This window comes from Ochlerotatus camptorhynchus, unplaced genomic scaffold (genome assembly GCF_037179485.1).
Source record: "Ochlerotatus camptorhynchus isolate MF236.1 unplaced genomic scaffold, CSIRO-AGI_Acam_v1.1 ptg000014l, whole genome shotgun sequence".
In the NCBI taxonomy this organism is placed as follows: Eukaryota; Metazoa; Arthropoda; class Insecta; order Diptera; family Culicidae; genus Ochlerotatus; species Ochlerotatus camptorhynchus.
Window position 1 is genome coordinate 3,743,337 of NW_027040506.1, and position 22,391 is coordinate 3,765,727.

General features: G+C 37.9%; 1 protein-coding gene across 2 annotated transcripts in view; it reads left to right on the forward strand.

Annotated features, from left to right (window-relative positions):
* Nucleotides 1–22,391, forward strand: part of Dh31-R (Diuretic hormone 31 Receptor) — a 237,958-nt gene that overhangs the window by 208,852 nt on the left and 6,715 nt on the right. For both annotated transcript variants that reach the window (XM_065222322.1, XM_065222329.1), the window contains exons 5-8: nucleotides 13,803–13,913; nucleotides 14,000–14,106; nucleotides 14,204–14,295; nucleotides 14,764–14,890. In XM_065222322.1, the coding sequence (XP_065078394.1) occupies nucleotides 13,803–13,913; nucleotides 14,000–14,106; nucleotides 14,204–14,295; nucleotides 14,764–14,890 (437 nt within the window). The remainder of the gene's footprint in view (nucleotides 1–13,802; nucleotides 13,914–13,999; nucleotides 14,107–14,203; nucleotides 14,296–14,763; nucleotides 14,891–22,391) is intronic.

The window sequence follows — 22,391 nt, forward strand, 5'->3', positions numbered from 1 at the left end:
GAACAGCACAGGTCTATTATGTTGCTTTAGGAATGGTAGCAGCCGCTTTTCCAGGCACTCTTGGACGCAGATCTCTTGATTGATGGTTCCCGTAGTAATGAAAATGCCGCTTTTTAGACCACACGTGCATATGGCCTGCCAGACGAGATATTTTTTCGGGAACTTCGATAGTTTGATGGTTTTGAAAATTTCAGCCACCTTCCCTTTTACTGATGCGGTATAAAACTCCTGTTCCGGAAGCTGCTTGAAATCCGCCTTCACATAAGTTTCGTCGTCCTTGACAACACAGTCGAACCTTGTGAGCAGATTCGTATATAGCTTTCGGGACCGCTGCTTTGCCGATGTGTTTTGTTTGTAATCTCGGTTCACCGGCTCGTTTCTTGGCCCGCTGCACAGTAGTATGGGAGACATTGAGCTTGTAAGCGACTTCTCGGATGGAGAGGTTAGGATTCCGCTAATATTTCACCTCCACCTTCTTCGTCGTCGCTGCCACGTCCGGATTACGATTGACGCCGCTTCCAGGCTTCCTGGCGGTCAACAGGCGTTCCCCGAACACTTTTAAAACGTTTGTCATAGTCGATTTGGCCACATCCAGCAATTTTGCCAACTTGGCGTGTGAGAACGTCGGATTCTCTTGCCGCGCGAGCAAAATTTTGACACGCTGCTCCTCTTGCTTGGACGTCATTTTGAAAACTGTAGAGCAAACGGTGAAACCTCATCATAGCAACCATTGCATTATACACTAGACTGATGCAAAATTTGAAATTTTCACCCCACAGTGTTTAAACGGTTTCAAATCGGGTTCTGATTAGCCTCCGAAAGTTTAAACTCATTTGATAAGAAACTGTCTTGGCACAAACCATTTGAAGTTTATATGGAGATTACTATGGGAAAACAAAACTTTTTGTTCATTGTCTCCTAGTCTTTTAAATATTGTATTGTTAACCAAATCTAGTGCTATTCTTATGGGAATTGTCATCAGCTACAACTTTGCAGAAAATCGTTTTTCAGCCAAACGTCAAATTAAATAGTTATTAGTTGATTAGGAGATTGATAATCTTATGGCAAGATTAAGCAACTGTATTAAGGGCAACACTTTACTCTGCAGTGTGACCTAGTAGCCATGATTGTTGTCCTCTATTCGACGCGCCATAAACAGCAATGTTGCCTGATGAAAAGTTGATTGAGCATAATCATAAGACATCAGTGACTTGAATCATTAATAATTGTTGCTCCTTATATTTGATCGAAAAGTGGTCTTGAACAAAGTTGTAGCTGGGAAAATTTTCAACAAGCTCAGCTACCATTTAAAGTAGAGCAAACTGGTGAATTTTGAGATAGACATGAACCGAAATTTTGGTTTCTTAATAGTAATTCCCATATAAACTTCAAATGGTTTGTGCCAAGTCAGTTTCTTACTAAATGAGTTCAAATTTTGGGAGGCTAATCAGGGCCCAATTTCGAACCGTTTGAGCAATGTGGAGCGGAAATTTCAAATTTTGCATCAGTCTTATATACACTCAACTTCCAAATGCAGCATTTTAGATTTTTTTTATTCATTTTTAACAGAAATACACCTATTTGAAGTTGACCAATTTTTGCGTGCTCTAGACTTTATATAAGAATAAAATCATGCTCCGACACGAGAACTGTCAGCATCGCCCGTTCTGTTTTAGACTCAGTCGAAGAGAAACAATTTGATGTTGTTCAATATACCATGACGGATTTCATACCAACTCGACCAGTGGTTGGCAGCAAGGGCGTAGCCAGGCTTCGAATAAGGGGGAGGGCAAAAATAATATGAAGGATTAGGTTAGATGCCTATTAGCTGAACACCTTTATATCGTATGGATTATTAGGTCGATTATTTAACCGAAACTGAATTTTCAATCAAACTTCGACATATGTCATCGGTATTTTTTGAATTTGTATAAAAATACAACATGTTTATAAATAATGTATCCAGGGAGCCAGAACCTTTCAAAACTCTAGGGGTTGTCTTCAAGTTTTAGGTTTTTTCTAGTCGTATTAAAATTAAGTTAGTTTTATGTTTTACAATCCTCTGATTTTCCACTCCCGAATCTTTTTAATTTCCCTAGAAACCCATAACAACATATTCTTTTTTATTTTCCCAAGAATTTTCTTAGTAATAGGTTTAAAATTATCCTGCTCAATAACATAAGGAAAAAAAACCAGAGTAAATAATTAACCTGGGTGGAAAAGCAATACATTGGTTTTACGAATTGCTTATGGAATCTAAAGCTTGCAAGAAATTAAGATCCAAAGAATAGATTTTTTAAGGTTACAAACTCATGCTTTGCTCAATATCTGAATTTTATTTTCTCCAGAAAGTGACAGATTTTTGAAATTTGAAGTCTAATATAATTTTAAATTTTTCCTGCTTCGTAAATCCCTCCTCTTGGCTAGTTTTTGCACCTTGCTGTTGGTGGCCGGGCTTAATTTCATGCTTTATAGTGGAGTGTTGGAGACGGTAGGTTTATGGCCGGCGTTGCTGGCTCATGCCGCGATAGCATGGCGCCATGGGCAGGCAATAGGGATTACTAAGCTTCCCCTCTCTGATGAACCACTGCATGAGAAAACCAAAGATCTAGTCTAACAGTGATAGTATCACACTTGTTACTCCTTTGTTTGAAAGCCGCGTCGTAGTACGCTTACGTATAGGCACTGACGTTGGGTGCGATAATGGTGGAATTTGTCGCAAATCACTTTTTTTTTCGCAGATAGATTTATTTGAGTTTGCAAGGGAATTATTATTATAATATTTCAGAAAGTCCCCAACAGTGCTCCTTCTGCTTGCGTGACAATCTTTCATTGTTGTTTTCATTGAGGTATTACTCACGGAACAATGTCAAACACCATTTTTGTACATGATATTGTTACTAATCTTATATGTGCTTCATTTTGATTTGGGATGTTTGAACTGTGGCTCGGAATTTCCACTGTGGCGTGACATACTCATACGTATTTTTATGGTGCGATATAATGGAAGCGTGTGAGCATAGTTAGATCATATACCCTATATAATTTAAAAATCGGCTAGGAAACTAACTTCAAAGTGAAGTATTTTAGTCACTTGAAGGTGTCACCTGGGTCGAACTAAGATATAATAAATAGGTATAGGTCAAAATCAAAAGTACTTGAAACACGTTTAATTTTATATTACAAGCACAAGTGCAGGTACTTAATAAAGCATGGGTTATAATTGATTAGGCGAATTACAGATTTAAGTAATTTATTAAATTCATCAAATGAACTTAAATGAGAAACTTCAGAAAGTTTAATAAGATTAAGTAGATTAACAAAATAATTAGGATGCAGGACCCCCTTAAGGAGGCAACTAACCTTTAAAGTAAAGTAAAGGAATAGTTTAGGAAATAAGTAATAGTACAGGTATGTGACAATTGATACTTTTTAATCTTTTGTAGGTATTGTTTTCCCCTGAGTTTATTGTACTCCATAACTATATTATTCTAAATCATTAAAATTTGTCGAACCGCTTAACGGAATCCCTTTATGAAGAGATTTGAGTGTGTTGGTTTATTTCCTTCAAATTCCGTTTGACAGATATTCGCATTTCGTCTACTACTTGCAGACTTCATCAGTGCCAAGGATACTCAACACTACTGATGGTGTAAAATTTTCAATAAATGTATAATTATAAAGATGTTGCGCGTTTTGTTGCATGAAAAGGATTTTAATATTCTTCAATTTGGTGAACGTTCAATGCTTAAAGATTTCTTATTTTATCGAAGAAATTCCCTATTCCTCATCTCATTTCATCTCTTTATCTTTAACAACTTACAAAATTATGTTTGGAAACTTAGTCTTGGTAGATATCTACCATTTTTTTTCGATAACAGGTTTTCAATTATCAAAATTTACTTGGACATTTGTTAGAAACATTTTATTTTAGATTTTTCATAAAGTATGGGCTAGGATTCGATAAAAAATGGCATTTATCATTATTTTAAGACCATCCTGGAATAAAGTTCACAAATGTCGCAAAAATGAACAATTTTATTATGTTTTCCACCCAACTGTGATGATTTAAAAAATATATATTCACATGTAAAATTTCTGACACACTAGAAACAATTTGAATTGGAGTTCCCTTCAAACTTTCACCAACTACTGATTTGTTTGAAATTCACTCAACAGTATTGTTGGTATTCTCATGAAACCTCGCACTTCAGTTTATTCTTTGTACTCTTGTTCAGTGGTAGACATTCGTGTAGCCGAGACCCAGTTTTTCTATGCATATCGAAAGTAATACACAATGAATGCTCGGATTTGGTCTTGTACGATAGATTTCATTTATTTCTAACAAATTCATTAATTAAACTTAAAATTACGTTACGTTTGGATAACAAAGTTGAAAAAATATCGGTACACGGGTAGACATTCGTTTAGCCGAATTGTTAAATTTCACCATGAAGATGACATTTAATAAAGAATTTCGAAGAAAATCGATAGTTAATACTTAGTATGGCCGCCATCGTTACGAATCACTTCAAAACTACGGTTTGGCATCGAATCAGACAGCTTTTCAGTGTTGCCATGTTGATTTTGGCCCAACAATCTTGAACTGTTGTTTTAAGACTGGAAATGCTGTCAAACTGACGTCCGTTTGCGTAAACCATTCCAGCCAAGATTCCCCATAGGTTTTCTATGGGATTACAATCAGGACTGCAAGCTGGCCAGTCCAGCAGTGGAATGTTTTTTTCATCAAACCAAGCCTTGGACTGTTTGGAGACGTGGATAGATGCATTGTCCTGCTGAAAAACGATGACCGATCAAAACGTCATCCAGTAGCTCCAGGTACATTTCGGAATTCATCCGGGTTGAGATGAAACAAATCGGAAGCTTTGCATGGTAGGAAATGCCAGCCCATACCATCAAACTTCTACCACCAAAGTTTCGCTTCAATCTAACGACGCTGGTTTGATTCAAATCGTGCCAGTAGCAACTATAACAATCAGGCCCGTCTAAATTAAACATTTTCTCGTCAGAAAACACAACTTTACGCCATTCCATCTTCCACTCCATGTACTTCCGGGCGAACTTCAGCCGATTCTGCTTATGAGTGTGATTGAGCTTCGGTTTTCCTTGTAGTTTCTTCCACTTGATGTTTGGCGATTCATTCAGAATCCGCGCAATTTGTCGGGAAGTAACCGGAACATCGAGCTTTTGCTTTATTTGGGAACAGGACAGTCGATTCTGTGTTGCTTCATGCCTGATTTGACCTTTCATCCTTAACGATACTTTGGTGCGCCCTTTGGTGGCACGTTTAAGGTTCTACAAAAGGTAAGTAATTTTGTGTTCTTCTTCTTTTTTAAATATCATAAAATCATCATCATTAGTTTACACATACATTCATATATTATGAATACGAAAATTTAAAACATGTATTTCGTGATCTTAGGTCGAAAATATCCTGGGTAAAACACATTCACTGTATTTACTTACTTGTGTTCTTCGAAGTATAGCACAATTAAACACAATCGAATACACGAAACTCAAAACGATTGCTTCACAAAACTCTTGGTGAACAAAATTTATCACAAAGAAAACCATTTCTACTTTATTGCTTTGCTAGCATCGTGAAAGTATCATTGAAACAGCGGTGCCAGATGTATTGCCTCTAGCAATGATTTTAAGTTTATTTAAACAATTAATTGGGAAGTCTGCCTCATTAACATAGATGAGTGGATGTATTAAATGGTGGATAAAAATCATAAACTGATTAAATAAAACATAAATGACCATTTTAGACATTTTACCGGTCCAGTTAAAAAAGTCACATAAGATTGAATTCAACACTAACAGGGTTGATGGCAGCAGTGCACGTAGCCTGGTATACACTTTCCCACTCAGGGGTGTAAACAAACTTGCATACAGCGCAGTCTGGCAGTGCGAATGTTTTGTCTGCTACATTCTTATCCACTAGATAGTGTGACATTACATTTGCTGTTGTATTGAAATGAAGGAAGAAAAGAGATGGTTAAGTTTTCCTCACCATACCAGTTGATATTAATGAAATATGGGCAGTTTTGGCGTGGGGACATGCACTTTCAATGAATTTTACCAATACATTTAGAAAATAAACCGCGCCGGTGGTGTAGTGGTAAGCGTGATTACCTCTCACCCCAGCAGGCCTGGGTTCAATCCCAGTCGGCGCCGCCGTGATGTTCTGAGGCATAACATCTCTGATCACGCCTTCCTTCGGCACGTCGGTAGCATTGGTGCTCAGCACGGAAAACAAGATCGACGGAAAAAAACAAACCAAAGGAAAAAAAAAAAAATAGAAAATGATGATTGAAGAATATCTCATAAAGAAGAAGTAAACAAAATAATGACCCTTTGTAGAACCTTAATGCCATATTTCGAACCCATTTTGAGGAAATTTCTTACTGCTTTCTCAGATCGACCAATTTTTCGGGCGATTGAGACATTCGAGTGGACCTCTTCCTTGAACAATCTTATAATCCGCCGTTTTTCCTCCGTCAGTCGGGCACCCTTCGCCATTCCTGAAACTATTGCATTTGTCATTAATCAATAAAAATTAAACACCGCATTATTGACGCACCTGACGCACTGAAATGCTTTAAAACACACTTGAAAACCACGAGATGTTTACCAAAAACAAAACTTTTTCGCACCTCGGCTAAACGAATGTCTATGGTGAAAACGCTGTTTGAATGTTTACATCCGCCGGTACCGGTTTGGTGAGTGTGTGCGTGCGACTCGTTCCTCTCTCATCAAAGTGATGCAGATACACTACCACTACGACAAATCACATCCTGAATAAAAACATGTTTTAAATATAATTTTTGAATATTTTCAAAATTCTTAGCTCTCGGCTAAACGAATGTCTATCGAAAGTCCATCACTATTATTTACCGTATGCGTGATAATGTTTGGACCATTGAGCAATGTCAAAATTAAAAAAAAATCTCAAAAATTTCGTTTTTGAGTTTTTTTTTTTTATTTATTTAAAGGGGGCATGTTTCACTGAATCTTAAACTACGTCCACATACGTCCGGAATGCACGGCAGGTTCTAATAATGTAGTCTGGATCCATTCCTCTCGAGGTACGGGTCAATGTTTGTCTGAGGCTTGCTTTACTCGGGTGGCATTTAGAACAAGACTTGACCTTCATGACGCGCCATATTGAGTAATCCAGCGGATTAAGATCGGGGCTGGATGGCGGCCACATATCCTTCGTCCAGAACGGAAGATGTTCCTGCAACCACTTCTGAGTGCGGTTTGAGGTGTGGCACGGAGCCCCATCTTGTTGAAATATAACATTTGGCTTCGGACCGTGCTGTTCTTTGTTCCACGGAAGAACATACTTACTTAAAATTACTTCGTGTTGACCTTGTCGCCTTCTGGAATGAACACCGGGTCCATTTTTTTGCCATCGGAAGCCACCAATCCAAACACCATAACGCTAGCAGGATGCTTGGTCAGATACACGTTCTTGTGCTCGTCGGCCACGTCTCTTACCGGAAGAGAACTAATATACCGGTCGGTTCTGGAATTTGATACGGAATCGACGGTAAATATGCTCTCGTCGGTGAACAAGATAAACCCGCAATCTTCCTTTACGATCTTCCGTGCCGTAAAGTCACTGATCCCGTGTTCCTTTGCCATTTTCCTTATTGAACGCACTGGATTCACCCGAATCTTCCTTTTGATAGCAGCGATAACCCTCGGAACCCGAGCTGACCTCGGACGACCTGTGGCCACCTTCGCGGAAAGTTGTCCTTTCTTTTCTCGGTCTAAAACCCTTTTGACGTCCACCGATTGAAATGTCTTTTTGCGACATTTGCGCGTGGAACAAATCACGAATACGCTGCCACTTCATCATGATGCAACTGTCAAACTAAGTAAATCATTTTTTTTATACACAGCGTACTACGGTATGAGCTATAGGCTGCGTGCATGCAAAGAAAACCAAGACATTGTATGCACAGGTGAAACGGGAACCTTATTTGTACGATGGTGCAAACATTATCACGCCTACGGTATTACAGTTCCTTTGGTAATTTCTTCAGCTTTTCCTATAAGTATTTTTCAGAAATCTTTTGAAATTCACCTCCGACCTGCTATTGAAGTTTGCTAATAATTTTCATGAAACCGTCCTCAGAACATACCTTACCTCAAAACTTTGTTAAAATTCTTCTTAGAATGTTGCAGGGATTCTCTTTAAAATTCTCTTATATTTATTAGGAACCCGTTGAAATTATCTCTCGAGCTAAAAATTTGTTTAGAATTCTAGCCCACATTGTTAATCTTTGAAGTGCCAGACTATTTAAAAACAAGCTAACTTTAAGAACTTTGAAAATATTTCAATATGTCAGATTCTTGGGAAATTTTTGGAGTCATTGGAGTTTCATGGAAAAGAAAAAAATAAAAGTTACAAATTGGATTTAAAGAACAAAATATTTTAAAATTTGAAAATCTGAATAATAATTCTTAGTCCTTCCACAAAAACCAAGAATCATGAGAATTTTCGTAGTCTGTAACTATCAAGAAAAAAAAAAGAATTTTTGCATTTTTTCGAGTTTACTCTAACTTTAATTTGATTCGGAAACTCAAACAAATGTGGAACATAAACATTAAAAAAAGCTAGTTAAGCTAAAAATTGAAACTTGTTTCTTGATGCATGAAATCTAAAAAAAAAATATTTGGGTCTGCATTGAACAAACTTATATTACGCTCTACCTGTTTAATAAGCCAAACCTTCATTCCCACAAAGTATTATTGAATCCTGAGTGAGTTCTGCTAGCCCATAGATGCTTTTGGATGTCTTATGCAATGATTTTTAACTTAGTCCAGAAATTAAAAAAGTTCTGCTATTATAAAAAATAGCATAGCATACAGAAGTTCTCAAATTTTTACAGATGTTAACGAAACTATCTTTAATTTATCGAAACATACCCTTACAGGACATGAAACTTCCCCAGTTTCAGAACTTCTTAAAAGTTCCTGCAGTTTGGAATGGAACCGTATTAAAACTCTGGAAGCATCCCTGAAGTATCGGGGAAGTTGATAAAACACAACTGTCCAGATAAAATGGAAGAGCCTTTCGAGTGTAGGTAATAATCGGAAAATAATTTATGGGCTAGAACATTCCAGGGGAAGATTAAATAAATTTCAGGAAGTTAAAAAAAATGCCTACATCAACCCTTTAAAAGTATTTTTCGAATCCCAAGAATTATAAGGATGAGTAATCAGCAGTTTATCAATGTCTAGGTAGCAAAAAACCAGCCAAAATGGTTTATGTTAATAGTCAAAAGAATATCAAGTATAAGACATTTTTTTAAAGATGAATAACATTTGAGATACCGTAAGTGGAGTGAGATTAAGCTAAAACAATCTCAATTTTCATTCACATTCACATTTTAGCAAGAAAAACAATTTAAGCACGTTGAAATATTCACAAATGATATAGTTACGACTGTCATGGAATTATTTGGCTAAAATATCTTTAAAAATTTATGATGGTGAAGACCCGGACTTGAGGGGAATTGCTTTGTTTAACGGGTTTTTCAGTCTTAAAACACTCTAACGACTACGATGTAATCTGTCGTTATTTTCAATAGTTTAGTCGTTGTTGTGGTTGATTTTCCATATTTTGGTTTCATTTAATGATATTTAATTGAAAATTCTCTTGGTCACAACTTTGATCATCACTTGAGGACAATGATAATAAGAACAAACAAAAATAATAATAATAATAATAATAAAATAATAATAAAACCTAAGGTGTAGGATTTAGCAAAGACTTAGCGTTTCTTAAGAAATTCCAAAAATTAAATCTAACACCTATAAGTGATAAGATTAGGGTTAAGACACCAACTCCCTTAAAAGTAGTTCGTTAGATGGAGTCAGAATTTATAAAAGCGAGCATTCAGATTCTCTGCTAAAAGTTGCAAACAAAGTCGTTGGAATGTTATTCCCTGCATTTTAAATTGGCCAACGAGTTCACAATTGAATTTCTCTGTTTTTGACTAAAGTAGCACTCATATTGATCTACCGGGCAGGTGAATAGAACATTTGTGACACAGTTTAATCTCGGTTTTGATATTATCCATAGATAGACGAGGCCTCAATGGATATTTTTATTTTTATTGGTCTCAGTTTCTGCACTACTCAATTGAACAGCAATTGCTTGTTTGAATTGGAGTCCAAATCATGACATGTACTTTATACTTAATCTGATATATTGTGTTCTACATACTTTAAGCACAGTTATTATTTACCAGTGGAAAACCAGCCAAATGAACGAAAAAGGATTTCGATCGCTAGACAATACGTTCAACAACAAAGATTTGATAATTCAGCGGAACGACGCGAAAAAATTCAAGTGCAAGCACCCCTACCCCACGTTGAAAATGATAGGAATAGTTTGTCAAAAAAAATCAAGAGCTCCAGGATACACTGATCAACAAATTTCGAACGTGAAAACCCAAGAAATTACTCAAGAAAATGTATCGTTTTTCCGAGTGTACCAGTAAAGGAAGCCATCTGCCTTTTAGAGGATTGGCTTCTGAAGCAACGTGAGAATTCTACTTGGAAAAACAAAGTTCGGTCATATCTCAAGCTTACTCGTCTTTGTATGGAGGAAAATTATTTCATTTTCAGAGGAAATTTTTAAAAACTAACTAAAGGTGCTTCTATGGGCAATCCGCTTTCTCCATTTTTATGTGACATGCCCATGGCTATCCTAAAAAATATGATGACATTTTTAGAATTGTCAAAAGAGAAGATCTATCAAAAATTTTGGAGGCCATAAGCAACGTTTACAAGGACATCAAATTTACTCACGAAGAAGAGAAAGAAAACAAAGATCTTCTCATCAACAGGGCAACGTCTTCGTTCAATTTCGAAATCTATAGGAAACCAACAAATACTAAGAGCAGTAATCGACAATTCAAGCAGTAATCGATGAAAGAACAAGGGATCATTTTAGGCGTACTTTGACAACTCTTACACCAGTAATTGAGGGTTTAAAACGGGTACCGGTGATGTTCGACAAAAAACATTACCAAACCATTCAGTTCGAAGATTAGAATTTTTGGCCTAGATTTATTATTCAGCAGCAGGACAAATCAGCGGAAGTTACTGTTAGGATCAAAAAAAGATTTAATAAATGTCTTAGGAAAAGCCGGAGTCTACAACTTCTCTTATATTGGTCAGACGAAAAGGACTTTGGAAACAAGGTTTAAGGAACACATCGCAGAGGTAAAAAAGCTAACAAAGAGATGGATAAAGAACTTCATTATGAATTTTAATCCAAGCTTGCGGTACATACCTTTATAAAGGGGCTAAATTTGACAAAGGATAACATCAATATCCTGAGGAGTGTATCTTCGTATTGGAAACTAGACGTAGCAGAAAGTTAAGAAATATTTAAACATAATCCATCAACATTGCTTAATAGAGATCAAGGAAACGGATACTCGAGACTCTTAAGCATGCTACCTAAAACCTCAAATCGCAGCATGCATCTACCTGTTGGAGACTAAATTTAGGTACCTGGTTAGGTTAATGTGACATGGCAGGATACCGCTGATTTTTAATACCTATTGATTAGGATATAACAATATATATATAAATCGTAGATAAAAGATGGATTCTTCAGTGTTAAGATAAGCAATTATAACGGAATTAAAAGGAAATAAACCAACACACTCAAAGCACTTCATAATTATTGATGATTTTAAAATTAAACGACACCTTGCTATGTTCTCAAAAAACAGCTGTCAAATTTACTTTTGGGAGCAATCCTCAAAAATAAATTTTCCGTTTTATTTTCAGCTGAGTACTACTAGGCTTTAAGCAGCAATTCGGTGTGTGCTAGATTCTCAACTGTTATCCATCAATATAAATAAGTTAGAGTAGATCTTAGAATTGGCATTTTTTTTCCTTATCGAACATATTATATTCATATTTTTTTCATATCGAGTACCAGTACAAGACACTGAAGAAATCTGCACATTGTAGACGAAATACGCGTATCGGTCAAGCATAAGTAATTAAGAAAGTAGGATTAAATGGAAATTGTTAATACTACTCTCTGTCTTTATATTTAATCTAGTTTTTAGCAGACATATATTTATGAACTTTAATCATGGTTTTGTATTGAAAAACCTTCATTGTAATCGATTTTCATGATCTCGAGATCAAGGCCAAATTTGCATGTTACATTTTTTCTTGAAAAATTTTGAGTTTTACTCATAAACTGCCATGTGCCTCGATTATTAAAAAAAATATTTTTGAACAAAAATATAGTTTACAAACGAGACAACATACTCCACTGGATTATTGATATGCTGTGTAAAGAGTCGAAATTTTCCTGAAAAAATATTAATGCAATTATGCCTTTGGTCCCGAGACCACCAAAATCGATTAAAATCAATGTTTTCAATGTAAAACCATTATCAAAGTTAAAAATATTCATATTTTTGCTGTCCTGCTAAGCACAACCCGCGTTTTACCTCTCTTTTTTTGACCGGATTTGAACAATAAATAGAATATTTGTGTCAAAGATGACTTCTAAACTTATTCACCTTTCCATACGTACCATTGGATTTGATAAAGAGTAACAAATGTTTGAGATATTGTTTAAAATCTAATACTGCTTCTTGATTCTAAATTCGTCCAACGAGTTTCAATTCCGTCCGAACACATTGAAACGCCATTAGATGTTCTTCGTCCTACGGATAAACGTAGAAAAAGGGGATTCGCTAGGAGCGCTTCTTTTGTTCTAATAGGATTTAATCGGAGCAAACCTTTTATTAATTTGTGCACGGTGAAATCATTGATATTATTGATCTTTTCTGATCGATAGAACGGAAATGGGCGGTTACGATAAAGTAGTGCTCTACCCTATGATAAAAAAAAACTATATTGGATGAATTTGTTGGTTCACCCTACCTCGGAAGGGGGCACCCTAATAGCAACATAAAATAAAACGGGTCTAATAATTTTCAATAAGAAACAATATAACCGATTGTTACGAACTTTTTTCTTTGGAATTGCTGACATAATTTCAGTAAACGTCCAAAACAATTAATCTACTTGTATCCTTCTACTTTCAATTTTCTCTCTTACTTCAGTACAAACGAGCAACTTTCTCTACAACTACTCGCAATGGCTTCACTATAGAAGTTTGAAAGAAGTAATTGCTCTTTCCGAAAACAGTGCCCAAAAATTTTCCCCTCGAAGTGGAATCATAAATTATTTCTCTTCCGAAATGCATGTGGTAAATAATTGCACTCAAAGATGCAGCACTCAAGTGGAACAAGTTGTATTACAACAGAGAAACGTGAGTGGCATTTCGAGAGCCCGTTAACGAAATTACGTCAGCACTTTTGAACGGCTTCTTCTTCTAGGATTTTTACGCTTCTGTAGAAGAGAGCCTTTCTGCAGCTCTCAACTTAGTGTTATTGGTGCACTTCCACAATTATTAATTGTGAACTTTCTATGCCAACACCAATGCATGAATTTGTATACTGTGTGACTCGTGTGAATCGATCCCGCCGCCTCCGGCTTGGTAATACCGTGCCTTTACTGACTAAGCAATCTGAGGCCCCACTTTTGAACTAGTGCAACACATAATAGTGACACACATCATTCTCCAAAGTTGTCCAACACTTTTCCACTAATTGCATATTACACCCTTGTCGAATGCGAAAGAACCCAACCGAGAACTTTCTGTTCATTATACTAATTGCGTAATCTCCGAACTTTCCATTTCCTCACCCTGTTAGGACTCTTCTGCCGGGGGACCTGGGATGGATGGCAGTGTTGGCCGGATGCGGCGGCGGGAAGTTCTGCATATGCACTGTGTCCGCCGTTCATCACTGGATTTGATCCTACTAGTAAGAAAAGTTTTCTTGTTTTCGGGAACTAACTAAAGTGGAATAATGTATCTCCCTTTGTATTTCGGTGATGAATTTTCTAACAGGGTTTGCACACAAATTTTGCGACGAGTACGGGGAATGGTTCCGGCATCCAACGACGAACAAAACCTGGTCCAATTACACATCCTGCATCAATTATGATGATTTCGAGGTAAGTCGGTTGCAGTTTGTTGGTAATTGGCATGACTCTTGTACGGGATTGTGTTTTATTTTGATTTGAACTTTCATACATGTCTGCGCGGATCCAGTGGAGGCAACAAGTGAGAACCATATACGAAACGGGATACTCGATTTCGCTGATTGCCCTCATCCTATCGCTTGGTATTTTAAGTTACTTTAGGTAAGCTAAATATTCCAATTATCAAAACATATTGCCCGAATTCCAGCCAATTCAATTTGATCCTTTCTTCATCGTTAAACAAAATATCCATTCCCGGGAAATGCAACCCTTTTTCCTCTTAATGCCACCAAAATAGCCCAGCCCGCTGACCCGGCATCCGAAATTTCACAACAAGTGGCACCCGGGATACCGTCTGGTTCTGATAGCGACTGGGTCAAACCGACTAGGGGCTGGCATTCCTCCAACCCATGAAAAACGATCCGTGAAAAAAAATTCTCGTAAAATTACAGAACCCTTCCCTTCGCTTTATTGGCACTACTGATTGCTTCCTACAGACGACCTTTCTTCATCCCCTGCATAACCAAATTGCTTTTCAGCACCCCGTCTTTCAGCTTTCATTTGAAACCAATGTTTCCACCCTTGCTTTATACTTTTCTTCCATTCAATTGCCCTTTCCTTTAATTGAAGGTCGCTGAAATGCGCTCGCATTACGCTACACATGAACCTGTTTGCGTCGTTCGCCTCAAACAACACGCTCTGGCTGCTGTGGTTCCGGCTGGTACTGGCGGATCCGGAAGTTCTGAGGCACAATGGGGTAAGTCAGCGGCGGTGTGTGGAAGATGAAAAACAGGCAGAAGTCAAGTTTACGTGTGCGAGTGTTTATGCTGCTGGTCGATGGGGTTGTTCATGTTGTAGAAGTTATCATTGGACATTTCTGATTTAACGGAGCTAAAGATTGGTTTGAAAGGCTTTGAATGCATTTTCATTTAGTAAAATTACATAACCATTAGACTGATGCGAAATTTGAAATTGTGCTCAGCGGTTCCAAATTGGGTCCTGATTAGCCTCCCAAAATTTAAACTCATTTGGTAAGAAATTGACTTGGCACAAATCATTTGAAGTTTATATGGAAATTACTATGGGAATACCAAACGTTTTGTTCATTGACTTGTAGCCTTTTTCCATGTTGCTTTGTTAAAAAGTTCTATAACTATGATTATGTAAAATTTTTCCAGCTACAACAGCCAATTTAAATAGATAGGGGAAATGGATGTAATGTCGACCTAAATGCCCCTAATTTGAGCCCATACATAAATTCAGCAGTTGACTAAATTTTCAATAGCGAAAATATATCCATTAGTACCATCCCAATGATGCATTCATCTAGATAAAATAGGTAAATAGCAGACCATAGCGATCTTGGATCCATAGGCCAACATTAGAGCCATTTCCCCTATTAGTTGTTTAAGAGACTGATGATCTTATGGTATGATCAGTCAAATCTGTATCTCTTATGCATGACGAAGCAGAGCGAACAGATGCCACTACTGTTTTTCAGTGAATATTTCACTGAAAAACAGTAACAAGTTCTCCCCGCTCTAGTTTAGGGATACATAAGAGATACAGATTTGAGTTATGAGCAAAACTTGTAGTTTATAACAAAATCTACAAAAGAACTATACATTATTTTGCGAAATGCTGTTGATTAAAAAAGTTAGAGGGAAATGAATGTATGAAATGAATGCATATGTTTTTCCATGCCTGGGCATGATCAAGCAGTTGTTTTGTGGGCAACACTGTACTCTGCAGTGTAACATAGTAGAAAACGATTTTTTTTGTGTTTGTGTTTTGGCGCCAGAAACACTATTGTTGCCTGCTGAACAGTTGATTGAGCATATTCATAAGAAATCAGTAACTTGAATCATTAATAACTGTTGTGCCTAACCTTTTAGTGAAAAGTGATCCTGGACAAAGTTGTAGCTGAAACAATCACCTAGAAGCATAGCTATTATTTTTAAAGTAGAGCGATATGGTGACACTTTAGATATGAACGGAAAAAAAATCCCATAGTTATTTCCATATAAACTTCAAATGGTTTGTGCAAAGTCAGTTTCTTACTAAATTAGTTCAATTTTTGAAAGGCTAATCAAGACTCAATTAGGAACCTTTAGAGCACTGTGAAGCAAAAATTTAAAATTTTGCTTCAATCCAATCGTCTTATTAAGCTGCATTTGCAATTTTTGGTTTTTTTTATCCTTTCGCCTCAACTTACGTTGGACGATAACTCGATTTTTTTCGATTGACCACAAATGGGGACAATATGGCTTAAGGTTTTTTTTTTAAACTAATATATTAAGTTAAACATCTACAAATAAAGTTTCAGTTAATAATATTAAATTGGACGAAAATTGGACGTAAAGCAAAAGAGATGTGTAGCCACTCCATAGCAAAACGATATAGTGGTTCTTAGAATTTCTTAAAAACTACAAGGGACAGCCCTATGGGGTTGTACGCAATGGTGACGTAGGACTACGTGGTCTTATATAATAAATCTTATTTGTTAGCTGCAGCAGGAGCTTGTGTTTTGTGTAGGAATAGGAATTTGAGCGGGGTTCTTTCTGTTAATACTCTTACGCATGACGTGCTTGACAAAGATGGTCCACATCGACTCACGAAGAGCTACCGATTCCGATCAATAGCGGTGCGGCTTCTTTCTCCTTCTATGGATGCTCATGTGGGCTGCAGCTCGCTGCTTGCAGGAAGCCTTTCGTTATGTACTGGAGAACAATGTTGAACGCAACGCGCTGAAAGCACTGCTGCGGCTGATTCGTCGACGCCCGGACACCACCACACACGGTGATTGGACTGAATTCGATCAGCGGTTGAACGCAGCCTTGATAGCTAACTGCTTGCGGGGAGCCTTTCGTTGTGTACTGAAGAGCACGATTACTCACCACGCGGTGATTGAATAAACACCGTTTGGTGAGACCGGATGGAATTCAACTTTGAAATCTGTGTCAGCGAAATCGCTTTTCGCAGGCAATCGGTGATAATTTTAATTATCATAGCAACAAGTGTACATTCGTACTATTTTCAAAAGTGAAATTTTGAAAATTGATAAAGTCTTAAATTCAACAGATGCGGTGAATTATTTCTGATCGATTGGTGATAAAATTATTAAAATTGGTTCAGGGGCAGCTGAGTAATTAACGTTCAAAATCTTTCATAATTTAGTTACATGTTCCATTTTCGGTTTTCACAAAGTGGTCCCCATATAGAAATCACAGACGTAGTCCTACGTAAAAAAAACTAAAGGGTTGTGTCCTATACACGACCTCAGTATGACTTAGAACCATGCAATATTGACTATTATTCTTTATCGTAAATTATGTGGGGTGTTTTGCATGTATAACTTTTCCAAGTTCCTCATTTCCTCATTGTGGTAGGTGGTCACGCCATGATCCACCTTAATCCGCTGACTTGCTCCTGCTTGCTGCAGGACCAAGTGCCACGCCGTCTGAAGCGGTAATGAGCAGAGGCAGTAGTAGTAGTAGTAAAATTTACGTTTATTTTCTGGGTTTTTATGTTTCAACATTTGATTTAAAATTTCAATTGGTTAGCCTTTGGCTCTTCATCTTTGTTCTAGTTAATTGGTTATTCTAATGTGATGATTGCGTTTAGCGTTAATTTACAGGATACCCTTTGTGGGATTGTTTTGGTTTGAATTTAAAAAATTTGATAACCTACCTACTTGAGCACCTAACTACTTATACTAGGTTGCCAAATCACGAATGATCTGGTGGTTTGATCGCAGACAGGCGACTCTGAACCTTTCCAGCGTGGAAGTCTTTCGCTCCTCGAGTATTTGAAGACCGGCCAGGTGGTGAATCTCAGAATTACGAGTTCGCGGTGGACTGTTAAGGATCATTCTGAGGATCTTGTTTTGGATCCTCTGAAGCTTTAAGTGATGACACTTTGCACAACTCTCCCAGATTGGCATACCATACTCAATAGCCGGCAGAATGATTTGCTTGTGGACAGCAAGCTTGTTTTTGAGGGACAGGGTGGACTTCCTGTTTATCAGAGGGTAGAGCGACCTGATCAAGATGTTACACTTGGTGGATGTCTTGTCCACATGGGATCGGAATAGCAATTTGCTATCGAGGGTGAGACCAAGGTAGACTACTTCACTCGACCAATCAATGGGAGTGCTATCAAGATGGATCCTGACGTTAGCAGGCGGAACAAGCCGAGGTGAATACGAATGTGGAAACAGAATGGTTTGTGTTTTAGCTGCATTGATACAAATCTTCCAGCTCTTAAAATAGTCGGACAAAACATCCAGGCCTGATTGTAGTTTACTCGCCAGAGCACGGATCACTCGACCCTTATAGATGATGGAGGTGTCATCTGCGAACATAGACAGGATACCACCACCCGGCAGGGGAGGAACGTCTGACGTGAAATTTTTGAATAGTATAGGCCCAAGCAGGATACCCTGAGGGACCCCTGCATCAACGTTGAACGTATCAGAGGGGACATTGTTCAAGTAGACCTGGAATGATCTGCCCGACAAGTAGTTTTTGATGATCTTCACGAGGAAGTTCGGAAAGTTGTATCGATGCAGCTTGTACACTAGACCATCATGCCAGACATTGTCGAACGCCTTCTCGACGTCCAACAATGCCATGGCAGATGTATTGGAAACGGACTTGTTCCACTTGATGATGTTAGTAACCCGTGCGAGTTGGTGGATGGTAGAGTGGCTCTTAAACCCGAATTGCTCTTTGAGAAAGATGTTATTATCATTTGAAAACACCAGCAGACGGCTGAGTATCAATTTTTCGAATAGCTTCGAGATGGAGGACAAGAGGCTGATGGGGCGATAGCTTTTGGCACTGGTAGGGTATTTGCCAGGTTTGTGAATTGGAATAACTTTGGCTAACTTCCAGCATGCAGGGAAGTAGCCAAGCATTAAACACTTGTTGAAGACCACTGCAAGGTGCTTGAAGAAGTCAACACTCAAGTTTTTCAGCTCGAGGTTGACCACTCCATCGACACCAGCGGCCTTCATGTTCTTTGTTGATTTAATCGCTGCTATCAGCCGATATTCTACTTTCGTCAGGGACAACTACGGGGGTGGCAGCGACACTAGCCATTGCCTGTGATACTGCAGGCTCGTGGGGACTCACCATGGCGTGGCCAAGGTTATGTGAATTTACAAAGTGTTGTCCAAGAGCATTGGCCCTTTCAAATGGGGTTATTAGTAAAGATGGGTCCGAATTTTGGCTAGGAGAGGAAAGGGGAGGAATGGGCCTCGGCTTATTTTTCAAAATCTTTGCCATTTTCCAGAATGGCTTAGCACAATCTGGGAGAGAGCGAATCTTGTTTGCAAAATCGATATTTCTGAGATCCACCATCCTGGCTTGGATGATTTTGTTCAAACGGTTGCAATTGGTCTTCAGGTTAGGCAGCCCAGTACGCTGGTACTGCCTACGAATCGTGTTGCGGAGTCTAATGAGGTCTTTAGTAGTCCTGTCAAGGTTCTGAGTATTACTCACCTGTCTGGATACTGGCACATGTAGCTCCCTGGCCCGGGAAATTGCTTGATCGATGGAGCGCAGACACCGGTCAACATCTTCGGACGATTCCGGTTGGACATCGTAGTCTACAGCGGTGTCGACGCAATGTTGGAACTGACCCCAGTCAACACGATGATAGTTGCGCCGGAAAGCTTCAAATCGATTTACGGAGGATCCCACCTCAGTCACCACCGGGTAGTGGTCCGAGCTGAGTTCCTGATAGGTGATAGGTTGAGCGATGTTGTTGCCCATGTTGCTGATGAAGATATCGATGGTAGCGATGGTGATCAGTTGAATCAAGCGAAATGATATTGTTTAATAAAGAAATCTTTGCATAATCCCGACGCTCTTTCAATGTTTGAATGCTGATCAACAAGCAACGTGCTTCATATGACGGGAGAGGAAAAGCCGTCCATCCTTAGGGGCTGTCCATAAACTACGTAGACAGTTTAGGGGGGGGGGGGTTGACAATTATCCACGGCCCATACAAATTTTAATTTTTTTTGTATGGACAATTGTCTACGCAGGGGGAGGGGGGGGGGTCAAGAATCCCAAAAAAACTGTCTACGTGGTTTATGAACAGGCCCTTATTTACGTAGTGCATATAATAAAAACTACTTTTTCGTTGACTCTATTCGTTCTACATGCTTTTTCATATAAGGTGACCAAACAACACTACAATATTCTAATAATGAGGAGGGTAATTTTTGGTTTTATAAGATTTATAAAAAAACGATTTTTTATCGTTTATATTTTTATATTTTGTAATTACGTTTTAGAGTTGTGATGTCTGGAAAAATATCTCAAACATCATTAGGAACTTTTTTGCGGAAATTAAATTGACCTAATTTTAGCTCAAATGCGAATGATTTGCAAAACAACACAATGATGCAACGTTTCAAACAAATCTGTAGCGTGATAAATATTTACATAACAATAAGTTCCATTGCATTACAATAACATTTATTGCTGCTACAATAGGTTTAATTGTATTGTAACAATAGATTCTATTGTTTTTGTATTTTTTTTGTTATGAAAGGCAGTTTTTCATAACAAAAACGGAAGAAGATTATATCATTATTGCTTTCTATTGCTGATATAGCGTTATCATACTGCTCGTTGATCGCTTGTCATTTTGTTATTTTGAGATATTTTTGATTCCTTGCAAATCAGGCTAAAAATGGTTCGTCTCAGAATTGCTCGATTAGACCTTCAAACTTGATCACCCTATTAATCATGGTCCAATTAACGATTTTGAAAGCTGGCTGTATCATTAGCGTGAATATTTATGTGATATGTAAAGCAGTGTTTCTCAATCAATTGGTCGCGACCTGGCGTTTTAGATCCAAAAATCAAAATTAAAATTTTAAAAGTTGTCAGTTTTTAAGAATATGATAAGTGTCAGATTGTTTAAATATTTTTTTTCCTTGATTTGTTTTCCGTCGATCTTGTTTTCCGTGCTGAGCACCAATGCTACCGACGCCAGGGAGGCAGCTCCCACACCTGGACCCTACCTATCGACCCATCAACGCATGAACCAGAGATCACAGATGTTATGCCAACTGGGATTGAACCCAGGCCTGTTGGGGTGAAGATTGTTTTAATATATAGAAGAAAATTTTCACGATTTTAAATAATTTCCAGACCATTTTACACCGAGTAGGTGCATTTGTGCCGGGTTACTTTAGCGATTGTGAGGCCATTTTCGGTGTTTTATGATTTCTGTATGGTTATGTCGGCATAAGGTCTGCATCCACATTAATCCGGACACCTTCAACTCACTGTAACTTTTGAAATTTTGCACGTAGGAGTGAAACATTTTGCTGAGGTATAGCTGGTAGTCATTGATGAAAAAGTTGTTTACATTCCAAGATGGCGACGAATGAAAAGCACGTGCGTTAGAGGACTTTGTACGGACGTAATCCAAATCCTGACTGTAAATAAAAAATTGAATTTACCTAAATCCACTGTTCACGGTTGAAGGAAAACCCGAATCTCCCTGCTCGAACAGTGGCTCGTAAAATAGGAATGTCACCTGCTTTTGTTCAAAAATCAAAACAGTGTTTGGGGCTGAAGTCGTATAAAGTAAGAAATTGGTGGGGTTGTGTACAAGACACGACTGCATGGTTGACGTAGACTACGTTGAGATGTTTTGTGAACTTCTCGGGCATTTTTCTTTATATTGATATAAAATACAGTAGAAGTAACTTATTTCCGCAATTTACTCCATTTCCTTTCGTTATTCTCACCCTTATTAATTATATTTCTGACTGTTTCTGGACTTTCCGTTAGGGATATTTTCGCATATGCACACTTCAATGCCCATCTCATCTCCGTTGAACATTTGTTGTAAATAACACGTTTAACCAAACGCTTGATCGCAGTGGGATACCTCCGGTGGGAAATCATTCACAAGTAATGTAATGCACATCCCAATCCAAGTGATATTGTAAGTTTTTTTTTAGGTTTTTAAGCACTCTACAAGTCTAAATCATAGTCTACAGTACCCTCATAAAACCCAAATTGTTACTTCTCCCAAGTTCACTAATTTGGATTGGTTTTGTTATATATAGCTAACATACGACTAATACAGGGCTTTGGCGCATTATTAGTCGGATTATTACCAAGCAGTTTTTGTTGGTTACTTGGGATTGCCCTCTCACTTTCTTTCCATCAGCATAATCGAAAATTTGATATTCAGAGTTGTGCTTTCACACAACTAGAAAGTTTGGT